This window comes from Schistocerca gregaria, chromosome 8, assembly GCF_023897955.1.
Source record: "Schistocerca gregaria isolate iqSchGreg1 chromosome 8, iqSchGreg1.2, whole genome shotgun sequence".
NCBI lineage: Eukaryota > Metazoa > Arthropoda > Insecta > Orthoptera > Acrididae > Schistocerca > Schistocerca gregaria.
In genome coordinates, this window is record NC_064927.1 from 212,062,664 (window position 1) to 212,084,485 (window position 21,822).

The 21,822-nt window shown below is 43.4% G+C and overlaps 1 protein-coding gene across 1 annotated transcript in view; it reads left to right on the top strand.

The window, feature by feature from the left end:
* The window catches only part of LOC126284893 (mucin-2-like), a 47,477-nt gene extending 35,824 nt beyond the window's left edge, over positions 1–11,653 (top strand). The window contains exon 2 of the mRNA XM_049984151.1: positions 7,801–11,653. Within this exon, the coding sequence (XP_049840108.1) occupies positions 7,801–9,768 (1,968 nt within the window). The 3' untranslated portion in view covers positions 9,769–11,653. The remainder of the gene's footprint in view (positions 1–7,800) is intronic.
* Positions 11,654–21,822: the final 10,169 nt, after the last annotated feature.

Genomic DNA, 21,822 nt, shown 5'->3' on the forward strand with positions numbered 1-21,822 from the left:
AAGACGGTAACTTGTTCTCGAAAGAACAGTTACTGTTGATGACGATGCAGCTTTTCCCGGGAATAAATGATGACTAACTGACAATCTCAGCTGCCGATAGGTGTTGTTGAAATATCTGGATGTGGACAGCTGAAAATGTGTGCCCCGACCGGCACTCGAACCAGGGATCTCCTGGTTAGATGGCAGAAGCTCTATCCATCTGAGCCACCGAGGACACAGATGAATAACGCGACTGCAGGGACTTATCCCTTGCACTCTTCCCGTGAGACTCACATTCTCAACTGTCCACAATTCTACATATGTATTGTACCATATAGATTACGGATGAATTAAGTGAAGATCAAGGACGTATCCAACAACAGAATCATCCGTCGTGGGGTGTTGAGTCACCACAATACAATTCGCATCAATATTTTCCATTGCCACTGAATCTGAGGGTTCATTATTGTTACCAATCTTAAACCCAACACTACATCATCTACCCTCGATGCTTTACTATGAGAGTTCTTATCAACAACTACCTCACTGTTACATATACGTTTAAAATTGAGTTCCACATAAAAAAAATTCCAGGTTGTCATGTCAATGAAAATTGTCTGTAGTTGATGTACCACGCAGATAACACGTTTTTACGCTATTCAAAGTTGTTTAAATGAAATTATTAAGTGCCATAACAAATTTGAAGTCGCACTCGCCGTTCCTCCTCGTAGAACTAGCGACGTTGTACGTAACACTACCATCAAAATGGCTATGTCATACTCACCTATTTCGTTTCTCCAAATCCGACATGATTTTATCAACTACGTCCTCTGCTGACATGAGTAAATACATGAAAAATATAAATGTAATAAAAACAATAAGCAGGTTTCGAACACGGAACACAGAAAGCGAGAAACCGCGACGCTTGCTATTGTGCCACCAGCTCGGATGCGTTTCTCGCACTCTTACAGGCATCTAAATTACGTAAGAAACTTTGAGGGTCGTTATCTCTCAAACTATCGAATAGTTACCGATAAGACTAAACAGGTGTTTGCTTATTTTGCTCGCCTTCCACTGAACGAAGTTTCTGGCAAACAGAGCTCAGGCACTTATGAAGTTCTCCCTTTTAGTCTACTTCTTGGTTCGCCACTTCGAAGTTAAATTCGTAACTACCATTTCTTCTGCCTTTCAGTATTTGCACCCAGCGAGGTGACGTAATGCAGTTTGACTCTTACATACGTAGACGATTGCAGCAACCAGCTAGTTCTTACAGTGCTGCACCGCTACCGGTTTCAAACGGACAGGTTGATTTTCAGGCGACTAGTTCACGCATGTTATTTCCCTAACAGACGAAATCTCGTTGGGGTGGTGGTGTCCTACAACCAATACAAGATGTGAGACAAGAATTTTTAACTGTAATTGTGCCCCACAAAGATTTTAACTCATGTATAAAAATTATTAAAGGGAAGATGTTTCGATTACTTACGATGAAGAATTCTCGCCGTTATGTTCCAGTGCTGGCTGCTTATCATCTTGCAGCAGCGAAAACTATATAGTGCACTTATTTATGTATATGTATGCACATAACGTAAAGCACCAGTCATACACTAAGAAGTTTCATCACATAGAGGTATGTATACAAAGATAGCGACATTACAACCATAACAATGCCTCAAGTCACAGAGATATTTCGTTATGTACATATATGTGAGAATAGAAATTTACAAATTGCTAATGTTACATTACTTACCAGTCACACTGAAAGATAAATGATCAAAATTAAGATAAACCAATAAAGCAGTTAGTTATAAAGTGTTGCTGCAGTGTTATCACCTGAATATTATAGTATACATTGAAACCAAAGTAAATGATAAAGTCCATAATAGCTATGGATATATTATGGCTTACACTGAAGTGACAGTAAATAGTTTGGCATGGACATGCATATATAAATATTACAACAGTGGAAATTTCATTTTTTTTACTTTAAATTAGAAAGCAGCTGGATGAAATTTTGAATGATGGCTGCACTGGCTAACTCGATTTGTTCATTGGGGAGATTTTGTGGTGATCCGCTTTTATGTACATATATTTCTACATATATTTTTATTCATAAAGCTACCTTTGTCAGCATAGTGCAATACTTGTACATGGTCTTCAGTGCTCTTTATTCCATGATTGTTAGTAGTTGTGTGCTAGGCAAGTGTGGATTTTGAAATGTTGTTCAAACGTATGGAATCTACATGTTCTTCAAACCGAGTCGCAATGTTTCTTCCAGTTTGTCCTATATGGTAAGAGGGGCGCCTTTACAGTTGAGTTTGTGTATGCCAGGATTTTTGTATGGGGGTTGTTGTTCTTTAAGTTGTGAACTGCTAACTCTTTTTAAATAGCTTATTTTATAGGATATGCTCCCTGAGAAAGTAAGTGGGATACAGTTTTTGCTGTTTGTTACTGTGTCTTGTGTAAGTTTCATGGTTATCAGCTGTGTAGCTTTGTTGACTGAAGGTTTTTGAATTTTTTGTGGTAATTTGTCTATCATGAGAGCACTGTATTCATTGTCGAAAGCTACGGTTTTAATGACACTGATTTATTATTCTTTTTGAACTGGTTCAAGTCGAATTTTGTGTAGGCGATTCAATTTGGATCTAAAATATGCCATCTTATGCTGGTTTGGATGTTAAGATGAGCTGTTGATACATACGTCAGCGATTGTTGTTTTTCTATAAACCTTAAAATAATTTTATGCTTTTTGCTGGTGACGTAGTGGTCAGCACACTGAACTCTCATTCGTGGGAGCATAGACTCAGAACCCCAGATGCTCATGCACTCAAGATTTCCATGACCCACTAAATCACTTAAGACATTTGCAAGCATACATCCTTCGAAAAGGTCACGGTTAATTTTATTCCCTGTTCTTGAAAAAAAAATGAAGCTGGTGCTCTGTCTCTTATGACCTCTTTGTCGACGAGACGTTAAATTCTAGGTTTCCTTTCTTTTCCTTTCATAATTTCTCCATTCATAGGTTTAATAGCACTCCATATTTTTTATTCTGCAAGTGGCCTCTCCATTGTGCAAGTTCTTTAATTCTTATCCATTTCCAGAACAGCGATTTCATCAACAAATCTTTCCACTAATGTGCTTTTCCCTCCAGTATCAATTTGACGTTTGAACACGAAATGAGGTCGTTGGAACCTTCTGAGCAGATTGTGGAATTCTGTGTGGCTGTTATACGATAGCTTATTAAAATTGGTTAATGGTTCGGGTTTGCGCCCATCATCATATGCAAAAAACGGGAAAATACAAACAATAATAGTCAATGGATTTATAAAAACAAGAAAATGAATATGAAATGTGAGGATAGAATTAATAAGCTACCTACAACTTCCAATATCGGCACACATTGTCGTAGCCAGTACATGATAGAAGTATGAAGCTCTTATCTTTGTATTATATGAAGTTTACAAAGATCGGCACCAGTAAAGCAGCAACTACAGACAGTTGACATTATACCTACACTCAGTGAGGTGACAAAAGACGTGGGATAGAGATATGCACATGTAGAGACGGCGGCAGTATCACGTACGCAAGGTATAAAAGGCAGTGCATTGGCAGGGCTGTCCTATGTAATCAGGTGATTCATGCGAAAATGTTATCGGTGTGATTACGGCAGCACGACGGAAATTAACAAACTTTGAACGTGGAATGGTAATTGCAGCTGGACGCATGAGACATTCAATTTAGGAAATCGTTCGGGAATTCAGTATTCTGAAATTCAAAGTGTCAAGAGTGTGCCGAGAACACCAAATTTCAGGCAGGAACAACGCAGTGGCCAACGGCCTTCACCTAACGACCGAGAGAAGCGACACTGTGCAGGCTGGTGGTGGCTCTGTAATTATGTGGGCTGTGTTTACATGGAATGGACTGGGTTCTCTAGTCCAGCTGAACAATTCATTGACTGGAAATCGATATGTTCGTATACTTGGAGGCCTTTTGCAGCCATTCGTGGACTTCATTTTCCCAAACAAAGATGCATATTTTTATGGATGACAGTGCGCCCTGTCACCGGGCTGTAATTGCTCGTGACTGGTTTCAAGAACATTGTAGACAATTCGAGCAGTTGATTTGGCCACCCAGACAGTCCAACACCAATTCCATCGAACGTTTGTGGGACATAATCGAGATGTCTGTTCGCACGCATAATCCTGCATTGGCACCGGTTTCGCAGTTATGGGCGGCTACACATCTTTCTTCGTGACACAATGTAGTCTACGACATTATATGGAAATGAAAGACTATTTCAAATAAGCCTGAATGCATGACATATGAATGTGAGGTGAGTTGAATAAAAAGTAAGAATGTAAATAGTGGCATAAAGGTAGAGTTATAAACAGGCGAGACTTAATACAAGAGTAGGTGAAGCAGCCACGGTGATGTGATCAGTCTTATGACTTCAGAGTGATCAATTGGAGGCGGCGGCGTATTTAGTCCATGAACCTGTGTCAGGGTGCTATAGGCGTCAAACATCACTATCATAATAAAGGTGGAGGCTAGTTCGATAAGCTTCTCTTGAAATGCCTTTGTATCCCGGCTGTGTAGATACAGCCTTGGAGGGCATTTTCAGTCGCCTTTACACCGTTAACTTTTATCTCAGGTCATTCCATATATTACACTGCGAGAGTCGCCTCCATAGAACGTTATCGCCTCGTGTGGTGACACATCTACGGCAGACAGACGTCATGTTACCCAGCGTAAACATCTGGACTTAATAGGAGCACAATTCCTACTCTTCTATAGCTTATGAACGAAACAGCTCGTGCTCCAACTCGGTCTATCATCACATCGACTGCTGCCTGTTGACCTGGATTGTACAGAGGTTGGACAAAAATCTGGAAACACCAAAGAGAAATGCAGTCCCGAACGTAAATGTCTGTTTTAGCCGAGCCTGCAGGCTGCGCTGTTGTACTATACCATGGGAGGCACCTGCGCAATGTGCTCAATGCGCTGCAAGAGTCAGTCGTGGTCAGAACAATGTTATGTGTAGTTGTGAGTGCATTATGTCGGAGCTACTGAGTTATATCTTGAGAAAACTGTTGATGTTGTTGCGACGGCTGCTTCTGTAACCCAAGTGGCTGCAGTATTTGGTGTTTCAACAGGTACCTTACCGAAGATTTCTACAGCGGACAGGAAAATCTGAAAATCATCACCAGCCATGTCACAAGGCGACGGAAATGGGTACTGAGTGATCATGACAGAGGGACATTGAAGACGATTATGACGAAAAGTAAGAGGACGGCCACTGGAGATCAGAACGTCGCATTCTGAAGCCCTGTCAGCACCGGAACAGGAAGGGGGTTCCACAAACGGGAGCTGCAGGACGAGTGTGAATTCCAAAACCAGTCATCAGTGATGCAAATACCGGTCCCCTGAAAACATGCCGAAGCCATGGAACCTGGGCTAGGAAGTAAAGCAAGAAACTCGTTTGTTCGGGTGAATACTGTTTCACACTGTTTCCAACCTCTGGTTGAGTCTATGTCTCACGGCGGGTTTCGATTGGTAACTAGGGCAGCCATGTCGTGACATTCCATAGGCCCCATGGTCGCACTGTAAGATCACTTTACTGTTAAGAAGTATGTGACCATTTTAGTAACGGCCATCCCACGGTACAATTTTTGTTTCGTATCGTTGTGTTCGAAGATGTCAGTGTCCATGTTCACACAGCTCTCATCGTCCAGCACGAGGATGCATTTTTTGCTACCACAGTAGCCGATCGCAGTATTACTGAGCATTTGGGGTATGGGTGGTAGGTGTCCACCTCCGTCATCCTTACCTGAATTTGCTGCTATTTTGCAGGCAGAACTGTACAACATCCCGTTAGAAACCACAAGGGACCTGTATTTATGATTCTTCAGAATCTGCAAAAACTTAACACTATAATGTGCTAGTAAGTTATATTAGATACGGTCATCCTACAGGATGCAACGTGTATTACTTATATAAAATATTATTTAGTTTGCCTAAAACAAGCTATGTCCTAATTGAACTTTATAAAAATTGATGGATAGCCATAAGGCTTTCTCACTTCTATCAAAACAAGCTGTAGCAAATTGACTTTAAGCCCGTTGTATGGGCCTCGTCGTGTGACTAGAGGCTTCGCGGTCTGCCTCACAGAGGGCGGCGCGCATGCGCGAGACGTATAGAATCAAACTCTTATTACGCCAAACGATGGCTGGGTGTTGTGTGCTGTCCTTAGGTTAGTTAGGTTTAAGTAGTTCTAAGTTGTAGGGGACTGATGACCATACATGATAAGTCCCATAGTGCTCAGAGCCAATTGAACCATTTGAAACTTTTTACGCACGCGCCAGATAGCATTTTTGCTATGCATTAATTTTATACTTTACTAATGTAAGTAAATTACAGTATTCAGTGTGACTACGTTTTACATTCTACTACAAGAGCCTTATAAACTGACCAACAAATCTCGTATGAACATCAATAGGAAAGGTTCTGTAATTACAGAAACTGTAACGGTCACATGCATTATGAATTATTGTAAACCTAATATAGGCTGGAAGCCTTCGAAATATGCCCTACTTTTAAGATACAGTTGATCGTTCAGTAAAGTGCCTCTATCTGTAATTAGGTGTGCATAAATTTGTAGTTCCTCAAGCGTGTCGACTCTATAGCCCTTCACTTCATGATGTAGTATCTCTATGTCACGTAAAGGTTTAGGTGTATGAACCATTTGCACCAGATGTTCCGCAAAGGCTGAAACCCCGTGTTCCTATGCTCTTTATTGGAAGATGTTCTTTAAACCTTACTGCTATAGCTCTGCCTTTTGACCTATGTAATAACATGGGCAATCAGCACACATAATCTTGTATACGCCTGATTTCGCTGACTTATCACAGTCTTTCTCAAGAGTATGAACCAAATTTTGCTTTAAACTATTACTCGTCGAGAAGGAAATTTTAAAACCTGAATTTTTCAACAGGCGGCCTATCTTGTAGGAGACATTACCTATATAAGGAAGTGACAACCATTTCTTGGTCTGATCTTTGGCTTGAGTATTTGTGTTTACTAAAGTCGTTGTCCTTTTTCGCGTTTTCTTATGATATAATTGACTCACCATCTTTGCGTCATAGCCATTATTCTGTGCAATACTCTCGAGAATTTGTAATTCTTTTCCGAGGTTGACATCTGACAACGGGATAGAAATCGCCCGATGGATACTAGAATAGAAAAACGCCATTTTATGCATTTGGGGGTGGGTTGAATCAGCCGGGATGATGTTGTCTGAATAAGTTGCCTTCCGGAATATGTTGAACTCTATTTTAGCATCTTTAATAGTCAACGTTAAATCAAGATAATTTAGTGCTCTATCAGTTGATCTCAATTCTTGTGTGAATTTTATTTTTTCATGTAGACTGTTAAACGTTGCGAATATTTGCTTTATTCTTTCTGGAGAGTTATTAACTAGTAGAAGAATGTCATCCACGTATCTCGCATAAAAGATGATGTTGTTCATATCGAGGATGCTATTTTGAATGTCAACGGGTTGTCTACACAGTAATTATTAGACACGGTAATGCGTTGTGTTTCCGTACTTTTTTGTCCAACCCCTGTAACTTATTTCATGTGGCACTGTTGCAATAAGATATCCCCGTGTGCACTTGGTTTTAAAGTTATGCTGAGGAGACACACACCATGTTTTATGTCAGTAAATTTATTCAATGTAATATTCCTTTACACTCGTGGTGAGCATCTAAAACACGAAGGACAGCGTATATAAATGCTGATGTAAATTTGGTTTACTTGTTACAGCTGCCGGCTCCACGGAAAGCTACACCGCCGCCATTAGCGACCACACGAGGGGAACCCAAGCGTCAGCCCCAGAGATCTACCACTACGACGCCGACTCCCACCACGACCAGGGCGTCAACCACAACAGCCCCTCCGTCGAGGAAGCCGCTCACAACGCAGCCACCAGCTACGACCCCAAAACCTACAACAGTGGTGAGTGGTCCTGTGATCGAGCCTCAGGCAGCACAGGATGCCCCTGCAGTGGCAGTACCACGGCCCAATGACGACGCTGGCCACCACCACCACCACCACCACCACCATGAGGGCAGGGACCTCTGCAGCGACCCCTTCCACAGCTTCCTGTGCCAGAAGGTTGACACCAGCAAGCGACGGAGGGTCTACGGTCGGCTTCCGCAACCGGCTCTCCTTCCAGCCGGATCGTCACCAGACAGAGCGCGGGCGGATGGACTTCCATTCGTGGGAGACAGTACATTCGTCAAGGCTACTGCCATCCCACCTCCAGGAAACTTCGTCTCCTCCAGCAGTCTCACTACTCCAGCAGCTAGACAGTCGTTCACATCGAGTGTAGCACCATTGACAACTTCCCCTCCTCAACAACGAAGGAAACCTACACTCCCTATACAGAATGAATACTCACAATTTCCTCAGCATCAAACAACTTCTCGAAGACTTCCAACTACAACTGAAAGTGAAACGGTACAAACGACAAGTCCCACTCCTCCTTGCCACAGCCAGGCAAGAGCTGTACCACGACCGACTATCGCTACATTGCCCATCATATCGCCACAGTTCCCTAGCTACCGTTCGGAACAAGCAGCATCTAATCTCTTGACGACCGTGAGTGATCCAGATCCACAGAATGTGCTCCATAATGAGCCACGACCATATATAGTGGAGGATTCAAGTCGCAGATCTGACGTAGCATACCCAACAAGAACAGTGCCGCCTTCAAAACCTGCAGTGTCACCTGATTTTTTCAACAGATTACCGACAGCGCAGATCAGGCCAACAACGACGGCAGCTTCGGGTTCTAGACCTCAAGAGAGACCCAGCCCAGCTGCATCAAACTCACAGCCAGTCACATCATGTGCGAAGTTGGGTGGGAAATGCCTAGAAACTGCGGCAACGAAACCGCAGCCACCTCCATTCGCTCCATTGGCTAACACCCCAGCTCAGGCGGAGCGCGTTCCCACTTTTCGACCGCCTTTATCGACCTCAAGACCCCCTACAGTTCCTGCTGACAATGACGTCCAGCCGGCCGCAGCCCAGAACGACGACGCCCGCGTCCTTCCGGACAAAACCGGGCACGACCACCACGACCACCACCATCACCACCATAGTGGCAACATTTGTGATGACCCATTCCACAGCTTTCTCTGCGAGCCGACGAAGCCAAGGCGACGTTTCGACGGGCGACCACAGACCTCTGGACCTCCGAGAAGGATTCCAGGTATAGCAGGAGGGTCACCACGCTCGGGAAGCTCGCCGCTGGAAGGAGCTGGGTCGTTCCTCAGCTCTGCCACCCTGGCGCTTCCATCTTCAGACGCTTCCAGATCTGTGAAAGCAGGCAGTGAAGGTCGGTACTCGCAGGAGAAGCCACGCACATTTGATGAAGCACTCCCAGCTGCAGCTCAACAGCAGGAGGTGGTCGGTTACTTGTATCCCAAACCTGCCGCCCCTCTCCAATATCCTGGGGATTCAATTCGCAATAGTTTACCTTTACAACAGAGAAACACATTCCCAACAGCTCAATATTTCCAAGCAGAAAGAGCCAACGACATCCGTTCGATTGCAAAATCTCGTCCGTCTGTCGGTGCAGGTATAAAGAGGGACACGCTAAGTGCAGCAAGTGGTTCTCGTACTGATGATGTCACTGGCGATCGCCAAAGTTCTGAAACGCTGTTGATACACTCCTCAAGTGGCAACAGCCAACCCACGAGATGGTCATGGGCGCAGACGGTGGCCTAACAAGCAGTCGTCGGACATGAGAGTGAAATACGTATATAGTTCCTCGTAGCTTCTTGGATATTACTCTCAAGAAGATCTGGTGATGTTAGCTATGTGCTCTAGGCAGAAAATGTGGCAGCGTAACCAGCTAAGAGTAGAAGTACGCGATGCTGATTTTGTATTACAGGTGACTTTCCTGTGCTCAGTTCATCTATACTATTATCTCCATTGCCCAACAGTTTGTACAATATGAGCGTCATGTCAGACAAAATGGAGACCATAAAATTACAATGGAAAGTAGCTGTTTTCTTTATGTTTGTCTACCGTTTTTTTTTCCTCTCATACAGATTTTCAGGTTCCATTGTAGTGTCGCAACTGAAAGTCGAAATCAAATTCAAGGAAAGTGTAAAAGGCACAGTAGTGGAATCTGCATTGTAAGAGTGAGATTAATCTCACTTTCAGAGACATTACTTGAACACAAAAGCTTGTTTTCAACTACACTTCTCTGATTAATCATATAATATTCGTAAACATACTCTTTGTGTATTTCAGTTAATGATTTGTGTACAGACCAAACTAATGCGATCAAAAAATATACAGATTGCTAGGGATATACTGAAGTGCAGATATTTTTATTGATGACTGAGGACACTGAACTGAACTATATTATATCACTATTTACTTCATTTGGCGACGAATAATTATAGCCATTAGGAGTATTATGTTTTTAGGTTGGTTAGTACCTCCAAGTATCAGCGTCAAGAGCAACCCATTAATGTTATTCCCCCCTGGGTAGCAGTTCATATACTGAAGTATAGAAGCAAAACGGTCAGGTCAGTTTATACTGGCAGGTTTAATGCATTTAGTACAGCAATTAAGAACCTGCGGAAAACATCAGGTAGTGGTGTGTTTGAAGGAAGCGTGTTAGATGCAGATAAAAGCAACTAACAATTTGAAGTGGATACATATCAAGGTACCAATGAGCACAATATCTGCACATTTAGCTCTAACAACCTGTATTTATAAACCACCATGTGAAGCCACGAAGACTGAAGCTTAAGCTTTACTGTACTAGAGCACGATTCATTCAGAAAAGGAAAAAAGTGACAGGTTTAAAGCATAACTGAGCCTCCGTGTCAAATGTACATTAAATTATAAAATTTCTGTAAGCGCCATATTTTTCACGTTTTACTAATTGTAGCAGTATGGGGAGCGTTTAATTGTATCATGCAGATTGCTTTCAGTTAGATCAAGAACAGAAAGATTAATTTGTAAGGATCCTCTACCTTGTACAACAAGAACTCGAGCTAATTCCTACAGCTCTAATAGTTAGATCGTACAGCTATGTACAATGTTTACTTAAAATGTGACGAATGACATATTTTTAACTTTAATTTTGTATTGAGTATTGAGGAGTATGCTTGCTGAAGTACTTCTAGTGTCAACAGTGTATTTATATTTATGGAATTGTGGAATTTTGTATAGGATGTCTGGACCATGTTCCTCAAAGGATAAATGATAAATTCAACTAAAATAACTGTTCAGCATAGTTGTGAACGGCTCAGGCTATTGAAATACATGTTTTCGAGAATGGGGAAAAACACTACTAGAAGGGATTGGGTATTAATCGAATTTATCATTTCATTTGTTCTAAATGAACATGCCCTAACTTGTCTAACGTTCAGAATAGTTTCAGTAGTTGTGTTTGAAAGAGATTACACTTTAATATCTTCTGTCGTCTGTACTCTTAAGACTTTATTATAGTTACCATGTATATACAAATAAATGTAAATATTGTAACAATAACTGGGTCATGCCAGCACATTATTCACTATAATTCTGTACATTATGAAGGCATGTCAACATTGGCAAACTCGTAATTTGTGATAAATAAACTACATTCAGTTCCACAAAGTTTCTTAGCTCATTTGTGAAGTCTATTTTCAACATATCATGTCTTTATTTCTATTTAAGTGGTCGAGCAGAGTACGTCTGCGATCTGAATCTTAAGAGATTACTTAACATCACAGTGCTTTATACGCGAACTTGCACATTAATTTTAGCTATTCCTCATGTTACTAATGAAACAAACTTCGTTTCAACACAGAAACCGAAGACATTTATACTTCTGTATTATACAAATAACATGTCTTTAATCCACAACATTCAGTCTGGATTTGAAATCTTCGTTTCTTCCTGTCTGACGTATGATGACATTTTAAGGAAGTCCAACAGTTTTTGAGGATGATGTTGAATAGCTTTCTGAATCACTGATAGCACCAATGGTAAAGAATGAAGATAGTTTTCCTCTTCAATGTTGGGGCTGTGGAGATTACTGTTCCCTTCAAACGCAAATTAACCCTTAACTGCTATACTGAGGTCCTGAAAACCCCAGACGATAGAATACAATACATGGTACGTGAATGGAACAACAGATGGCACCTGTGTTCTTGGTAATCCCCAGTGAAGTGCTGCCTTTTAACGCGGAGTGTTGAATGCGGAGTTTCCAGTAATATTGTGTGAGATAAAGAAAAAGAGGTCTCAGAATACCCCACCAGAGTATTAACGTAAGTATCTCAATTAGTGATTGTCGCGACTGAAATCTTAGAGTACATCGAAAACAGCACACTTACTATGATAACGTTAATTGTGAAGGTTATGTAAGTATGAAGGCATTATTTTTCAGAATGCCATAATCGAAGTCATTAACAGATGACGAGTTGGAAAGAATAGTGACTGATCCTACGTTTTTGCAATCTGATGAGGAAACCACAGGAGATGAGGATGAATTTATGCTATGTGACCAAGATTCCACCTCTGAAGCTACATGAGAAAGTAGTTGTGAAGAATCAGATGAAGAGGCGTGTATTAGACCTTCCGCTGACAAATACACTCCTGGAAATGGAAAAAAGAACACACTGACACCGGTGTGTCAGACCCCACCATACTTGCTCCGGACACTGCGAGAGGGCTGTACAAGCAATGACCACACGCACGGCACAGCGGACACACCAGGAACCGCGGGGTTGGCCGTCGAATGGTGCTAGCTGCGCAGCATTTGTGCACCGCCGCCGTCAGTGTCAGCCAGTTTGCCGTGGCATACGGAGCTCCATCGCAGTCTTTAACACTGGTAGCATGCCGTGGACGTGAACCGTATGTGCAGTTGACGGACTTTGACCGAGGGCGTATAGTGGGCATGCGGGAGGCCGGGTGGACGTACCGCCGAATTGCTCAACACGTGGGGCGTGAGGTCTCCACAGTACATCGATGTTGTCGCCAGTGGTCGGTGGAAGGTGCACGTGTCCGTCGACCTGGGACAGGACCGCAGCGACGAACGGATGCACGCCAAGACCGTAGGATCCTACGCAGTTCCGTAGGGGACCGCACCTCCACTTCCCAGCAAACTAGGGACACTGTTGCTCCTGGGGTATCGGCGAGGACCATTCGCAACCGTCTCCATGAAGCTGGGCTACGGTCCCGCACACCGTTAGGCCGTCTTCCGCTCACGCCCCAACATCGTGCAGCCCGCCTCCAGTGGTGTCGCGACAGGCGTGAATGGAGGGACGAATGGAGACGTGTCGTCTTCAGCGATGAGACTCGCTTCTGCCTTGGTGCCAATGATGGTAGTATGCGTGTTTGGCGCCGTGCAGGTGAGCGCCACAATCAGGATTGCATACGACCGAGGCACACAGGGCCAACACCCGGCATCATGGTGTGGGGAGCGATCTCCTACACTGGCCGTACACCTCTGGTGATCGTCGAGGGGACACTCAATAGTGCACGGTACATCCAAACCGTCATCGAACCCATCGTTCTACCTTTCCTAGACCGGCAAGGGAACTTGCTGTTCCAACAGGACAATGCACGTCCGCATGTATCCCGTGCCACCCAACGTGCTCTAGAAGGTGTAAGTCAACTACCCTGGCCAGCAAGATCTCCGGATCTGTCCCCCATTGAGCATGTTTGGGACTGGATGAAGTGTCGTCTCACGCGGTCTGCACGTCCAGCACGAACGCTGGTCCAACTGAGGTGCCAGGTGGAAATGGCATGGCAAGCCGTTCCACAGGACTACATCCAGCATCTCTACGATCGTCTCCATGGGAGAATAGCAGCCTGCATTGCTGCGAAAAGTGGATATACACTGTACTAGTGCCGACATTGTGCATGCCCTGTTGCCTGTGTCTATGTGCCTGTGGTTCTGTCAGTGTGATCATGTGATGTATCTGACCCCAGGAATGTGTCAATAAAGTTTCCCCTTCCTGGGACAATGAATTCACGGTGTTCTTATTTCAATTTCGAGGAGTGTATTTTTTTGGAAAAAAGCCGTGCTACAAGTGGTCAAAAGAAGCTCTTCCTACAACTCGTACCCGTGCTCACAGTATAGTTAGTCATCTTCCAAGTGGTAAACGTGAAGCAAAAACGATTGATTCAACTGACATATTATCTGCTTGCGAACTATTCATTAGTGAAGATTTATTGCAACTAATACTCACCAATACAAATGTCAAGATACATGACATGTCAAACAAATACTGTTCCTAAGCCAGCGTTCATATGGCCGCTAGATATAATAGAACTGAGAGCATTTCTGGGTCTGCTTTATTTATCTGAAGTAATGAAATCCAATCACGAAAATGTTGGACTTTTTGCTAATGGTGGACCTGGTCGTGATGTGTTTCGAGCCACTATGAGCGTTCAGAGATTTTTGTTCATTTTGTCTTGTTTGCGATTCGATTGTGCTGCTACAGGAGATGCTAGGAAGGCTGATGACAGACTTGCAGCTATTAGAGATGTGTGAGAACTCTTTATAGACAAATGTCAAAAGTATTATACTCCAGGAACGTACGTGACAATAGATGAAATGTTAGCACCCTTTCGTGGTAAGTGCAAATTTCGCATGTATAAGCCCAAGAAGCCAGCCAAATACGGCCTCGAAGATATGTGCCTTAGTGACTCACGAACATTGTATTTATGCAATGCATTTGTTTACGCAGGAAAAGGGACAAATAAAAGTACATTATCAATCCCAAAACAGGATGTTTTGAAATTAATAACACCAATTGAGGGAAGCAATAGACATGTGGCAGTAGAGAATTGGTTCATGTCACTTTGTGATCAACTAGAAGCCAAAAAGTTGACTGTCTTAGGCACTCTTAAGGAAAATAAACCGCAGATCCCAGAAGAATTCGAACCAAACAGAAAGAGCCCAGTAGAATCTGCATTAGTTGGGCATAACGGAGGAAAGACAACTTGTTCTTATGTTCCTCGGAAAGGTCGAGCTGTTGTTTTGTTTTCATCTATGCATCACGATCAGAAAAATCGTACTCAACAGAAAAAAACCTGACTACAGTGCCACAATAGGAGGAGTGGACGCAGTGGACCAAATGTGCGCCAACTATTCGCTATCACGGCGAATGTCTGTATGGCCAATGTCTGTATTTTATGCCATTCTAGACATAGTAGGAGTCAATGCTGCTGTCTTGCTTCAGTGCACCAAACAACTTGGTGCAACAAATGATTTAAAAAGAAGAGAATAGCTACAAAAGCATGGAATGGATTTAGTAAAGGCCCATATACAACGTCGAGATGTCCGACCCCTTTCTCGTGAACTGAGAGGCGTGGTTGTTAAACTTAGTGGTACTCCTCTTACCTCAACATCTTCAGAGCCAGAACCCATGAGGAAAGCAAGATGCTATATGTGCACAAGAAATGTGCACAAGAAAAACAAAATAGTATGTGAAAAACGCTCAAAACAAATTTGCCCCAACCACAGATTTTCAATGTTCCAAAATTGATTGTAATCATATATCAAATATGTAAAAATGTTTATAATATTCAGTGATAAAAGTGCAATTCAAAATAAAATTTCCTTAAATTTCAGTTTAGTTTTCCTTACTGGGGTACTCCGAGACCCCACTAGAGTATCAGTCTATGAGCATTTCACAAGAGTAGTTAAGGGTTAACTCTTCATGTTATGAAGTCCCGCTGAGGTAAGTGCTACCTTATTTTTTGCCACTCCAGACGGAGAAGAGGCTAAACTTCAAAGACACAAGCCATTCAAACGGCAGTACTAACAGCACAGAAATCACGTTATTCATTGTAATTTAACTCGATAGCTCTCGATATTTTTGCTGAACAGTTACACTACTGAATCAGTCTCAGAGTCTTTCCTGCCGAAAAATTCCATTGACACCATAGCCACTTTAAAAAATGCAAATCATTGCTAAAACTTTTTGAATGTCACTGAAGTGATTTACGGTAGAATAATCACACAAACATTTAGAAATCAGTCTTTATCTGGACCACTTGGCAGTCACACAAGAATTAACAAAGGTCTTGAAGATATTATTGTTCGGTGGGACACCCTACACAAGGAGTTGAACTGAACACCGTAGGATTCCATTCGTGACTGTTTTGCTTTAATGAGTAACACTGTCCTTGCAACCGGATTTACCCGGTAGCAGTCTGTGGGTGCGTCCTGTAGAGTAAAGTATAAACTAGTTATTTATACTACCAGTAAGTAACTTAAATTTAATGTTTTTGAAGAGATAATCATCACCTACACAGTTAAATGCTTCGGTGGTTCAGACGGATCACAAAACTTACCAACTGGTTATATTAGGTAGATTAAGACTTGTACATTCCATAAAAAATATGTTAATGGTATTCTCAGGCCTTCTGGAAACGAAAATGCGAAGAAGGAAATAAATTGTTTGCACTTAAATTATACCCTTCACTTGAGACTACTACTGAAAGAGCGCAGCCGACCTCCTTCCCCATCCTTGACACAGTCCGAACTTGTACTCTGTTTCTAGTAATGTTGATGTCGCCGGAAGTTGAATCAGAATTGTTGTTGTGGTCTTCAGTCCTGAGAATGGTTTGATGCAGCTCTCCATGCTACTCTATCCTGTGCAAGGTTCTTCATCTCCCAGTACTTACTGCAACCTACATCCTTCTGAATCTGCTTAGTGTATTCATCTCTTGGTCTCCTTCTACGACTTTCACCATCCACGCTGCCCTCCAATGCTAAATTGGTGATCCCTTGATGCCTCAAAACATGTCCTACCAACCGGTACCTTCTTTTTATCAAGTTGTGCCACAAACTCCTCTTCTCCCCAATTCTGTTCAATACCTCCTCATTAGTCATGTGATCTATCCATCTACAGCATTCTTCTGTAGCACCACATTTCTAAAGCTTCTATTCACTTTTTGTCTAAACTATTTATCGGCCATGTTTCACTTCCATACATGGATACACTCCATTAAAATACTTTCAGAAATGACTTCCTAACACTTAAATCTATACTCGATGTAAACCAATTTCTCTTCTTCAGAAACGCTTTCCTTGCCATTGCCAGTCTACATTTTATATCCTCTCTACTTCTACCATCATCAGTTATTTTTCTCCCCAAATAGCAAAACTCCTTTACTACTTTGAGTGTCTCATTTCCTAATCTAATTCCCTCAGCATCACCCGACCTAATTCGACTACATTCCATTATCCTCGTTTTGCTTTTGTTGATGTTCATCTTATATCCTCCTTTCACGACACTGTCCATTCCGTTCAGCTGCTATTGCAGGTCCTTTGCTGCCTCTGCCAGACTTACAATGTCATCGGCGAACCTCAAAGTTTTTATTTCTTCTCCATGAATTTTAATTCCTACTCCGAATTTTTCTTTTGCTTCCTTTACTACTTGCTCAATGTATAGATTGAATAACGTCTGGGATAGGCCACAACCCTGCAAAACGATAAAAGTTACTAGGGTTACAGGAAATTTTATTACACACGTTAATGTAGGAGGGAAACAACCGTCTCCTAGGCACCATTGGATCGTGAGGAGGGATGTAGTAGTTCATCAACTCCTAGGGTTTCGGCTCCAAATATCATTCAGCAGCTGTTTCTGTTGTATTCTCCATATTATTGGTGAAATGGCTTTTGTACAGCATTTGATATCTTTGCGGTTAATTTCTGCTGAGAAAGCCTGGTCACTTCGTTCGGGCTTTGGTGTAGTTTTTAGTACTCAATAACTGGATAAACTGCTTCTCTGGCCGCCTAGTTTTTGAACAGAATATAAGAGTGGTCTGTTGATGACGTCTTCGGAGATGGTGAATGACGACTCAGCTTATTTCGGCTAGGACTCTCGGCGGAAAGTCTCACGACACGTGTTAGGTAAGCGTCAAGGACGCGTTCTTAACTGTTTTAATCTCTCGGTGTTAGTATCTGCGGTTTTACCCCAGACAACGGAAGCATATCCCAGACGCGGACGAACTAGTGGATTGTACAGCGCACATGACAGTTGTGACGGGGGTGTGCTGTTGGAGGGGGGAGGGGGAGGGGTAGCGAGGACTCCAACTTAATCAGCGGGTGAAGGGAACGTATACCCCGTATTGCGGAGATGAGCAACATGTCATGATATTCCTAATTAGTTTCTCTGTGGATGAATGGCCTAGTATCGCTTAAATAACAGAAACGAGAGAAGACAGTCATGTTGAGCGCTAGAGTGTAGTCGGCGTTCTATGTCATCTCAAAGATGTTCCACTGATTTCACGTCGGGACTATAGGCAGGCGAGTCTATTTTGGGACTGATAATGCTCGTAAGTTATTATTTTTCAAATGCTACTTTGTGCCAGGGAGCATTGTCGTGCTGATACAGTCATCATCCTCGAATTTTTCCTAGACGGCAAGCAGTGCATAATGCTATCATTCCGCTTATAGCGTTTACTTAGAAACAATAAAGGAAGACATCGTAACGGCGGAAAGAAAATACCCACACCCTAGCACCACTTTCTCACTTCACTTTGGGCACTACAAATGATGGGAGGTAGTGTCATCCAGAAATACGGTAAATGAAACCTTCCCATCGGATTGCCACTGGGTATAGTATAAATCATCTCTCCAAATTCGCTGTACACTGTGGTCGACACCTACACTACCTCAAGTGTCGCTTAGCAGTGACTAGATGTGTGGCTTATGAGGAGATCCTCCACCCTTTGGAACTCACGAACATCTCCTTCCACTCATTTCATGCGTTTTTTTACCACCACCTTCTACGAGGGCCCTCTCCGTCAACACGTAAGGTCTATCAGGTATCAGTTTAGCTGTGGATGTTCCTCCGCGTTTCCACTTCACGGTTTCAACACCAACAATCGGCTTGGGCACCTTCAAAAAACTGAAATATTCACTCTGAATTCATTACTCAGGTGATTTCCAGTGACTACTTGCAATGTATCTTCTTTCCTCCCCTGTATGGATTGTGTCATTTTAAATATGTTCGTGAAAGTAAACTGCTATCGAAGGAAGGATACACTACATTGCCGATGAGAAAATAAAACATGCATGAAATCTGGTTTCGCAGGACAGAGTGGATCAAGTTGTGTTACACGAGAACATACAACTTTATTGCTTTTAATTCATCTTTAAAACAGCAAGGATCAATTAACGGCTGAGGGCCCAAGCAACTTCTCAATAACAAAGGGTTTAAATAATTCACTTTACAACACAAGGATTTAGACAAACTGCTGAAGGCGCAAATAATATTCCAAATGAACAAAGGAAATTATCTGAAAGGTAAGCATTTCGGCTAAAAGCCATATTAAGGTAATTTTTAAACAATTCCTCGGCTCAAGGCCCAATAATATTTCAAAATAATAAAAGGCAACCTTTATAGACAAGCATTTACACAGTACAAAAGAAAGCCATCTTAAGAAAACTTGAAATATCTTCACGGCTGAAGGCTCAAAGAATTATTCAAAATAGTTAAAGACAAACCTTAAGGTAACCATTTACACAGTACGGCTGAAAGCCATTTTAAAAAATTCAAGATAGTTAAACCTTACACACAGGAATTTACACATTATGACTGAAAGCCACAAATTTTGAAACAAAAGCTGATGAAGGCCTAAATATAGAGCAAACAACAATTTTGTAAAATACTTCACATAAGGTTCGACTGAAGGCCATATACTGAACATAGAACAGACAAAATTAATACATGTCTGAAGGCCTGGCAGAGTACTTGGACAAAAGGAAATCACAATCACATACAACAGAACAGTGGTGCTCAGAAGTGTTCCAAGGGTCGCCCTGTGGAGCACACTCTAACAACACTTCAGGTGATACAGGCAGCCCACCGTAACACTAAATAATCAGGTGGCAGCACGACCTAGGGGCGGCTGAAGAACCAACCAAAAACCGAACCAATTCCCTTCCACCCAACCAACGGCACGACAACCGCAAATATCAGCGAGCACGAAGATCGCAGCAGCGTGTACGTCTTGATAATTGGCATCTAAACACAGTCAATTCACACTTTCTCGCAACCGACCAACTGGCTACTCCAGTACGCAGACAGCATTCATCTGCTCAGCGCAAATCACAGAATCTACACACAGTTCCACGTAAACACTTCCACTAAGAACTCCGACAATCCTAAAAGCAATCACCGTGGAACAACAAGGAGAAATGACAAGTCACACACACACATAGACCAAATACACGTCTTCCGACGACCGAACGACCGGCCAAGGTCAAGTTATGAGAGTCGGCAACGGTCGGGCGAGTCTTGGCTATCCGGAGCTCACTGCAGCTCCAATGCGACTCAACTCGATGTCCGTTCGGAACTCGGAGACAAGGCGACCCGGGCACACTGGCTGTGACCCAACCATGCATAGGGAACAACGGCGCATTGGCCACCCGACATCTCTGCACAAGGAGGGAACCGACCCAAGTCCCACAATATGACCAATTGAAGGGGCCCTAAAACGATCAGAAGACCAAATACATGTCGCCCGATGAGGCAAGAGACCGAACGATCAACCATCGGTCGTCCCTGCTAACGTCTCCTTCCGCTGGACAGTGCATGTGTGTCGCCAGCGGTCGGCGAGCACTGGCTGTGCCAACTTACTGGAGCTCCATCCCGACTGAACTTACGACAAATGACGAACCGGAAAGACTAACGGTCGCTCCAGAGATAGTACGACAGTGCACTTATCGGTAAGAGCTGCTGCTGCCACTCACGGGCAAGCAAACCAGCAACTTAGTCACGCAAAAAAAAAAATCAGTAAGAAAGAGGCGAAAGAACGGCATGACGACGAGCAGCGCACGGCTCAACTCAATTATACGATTGACAAGAGATTACCTGGTTTTTTTACTCTTTTCTTACAGCAAGGTTCACAAGTATGATTTTCAGTATCAGTCTCATGGAAGGATTAGATTCAAGCCAAGCAGCCGTTGTTGGAAAGCAGCGAGCTGGGTGGCAAGTCGTTAACGTAAACAGTTAATTTTGTATAATACACTCCTGGAAATGGAAAAGAAGAACACATTGACACCGGTGTCAGACCCACCATACTTGCTCCGGACACTGCGAGAGGGCTGTACAAGCAATGATCACACGCACGGCACAGCGGACACACCAGGAACCGCGGTGTTGGCCGTCGAATGGCGCTAGCTGCGCAGCATTTGTGCACCGCCGCCGTCAGTGTCAGCCAGTTTGCCGTGGCATACGGAGCTCCATCGCAGTCTTTAACACTGGTAGCATGCCGCGACAGTGTGGACGTGAACCGTATGTGCAGTTGACGGACTTTGAGCGAGGGCGTATAGTGGGCATGCGAGAGGCCGGATGGACGTACCGCCGAATTGCTCAACACGTGGGGCATGAGGTCTCCACAGTACATCGATGTTGTCGCCAGTGGTCGGCGGAAGATGCACGTGCCCGTCGACCTGGGACCGGACCGCAGCGACGCACGGATGCACGCCACGACCGTAGGATCCTACGCAGTGCCGTAGGGGACCGCACCGCCACTTCCCAGCAAATTAGGGACACTGTTGCTCCTGGGGTATCGGCGAGGACCATTCGCAGCCGTCTCCATGAAGCTGGGCTACGGTCCCGCACACCGTTAGGCCGTCTTCCGCTCAAGCCCCAACATCGTGCAGCCCGCCTCCAGTGGTGTCGCGACAGGCGTGAATGGAGGGACGAATGGAGACGTGTCGTCTTCAGCGATGAGAGTCGCTTCTGCCTTGGTGCCAATGATGGTCGTATGCGTGTTTGGCGCCGTGCAGGTGAGCGCCACAATCAG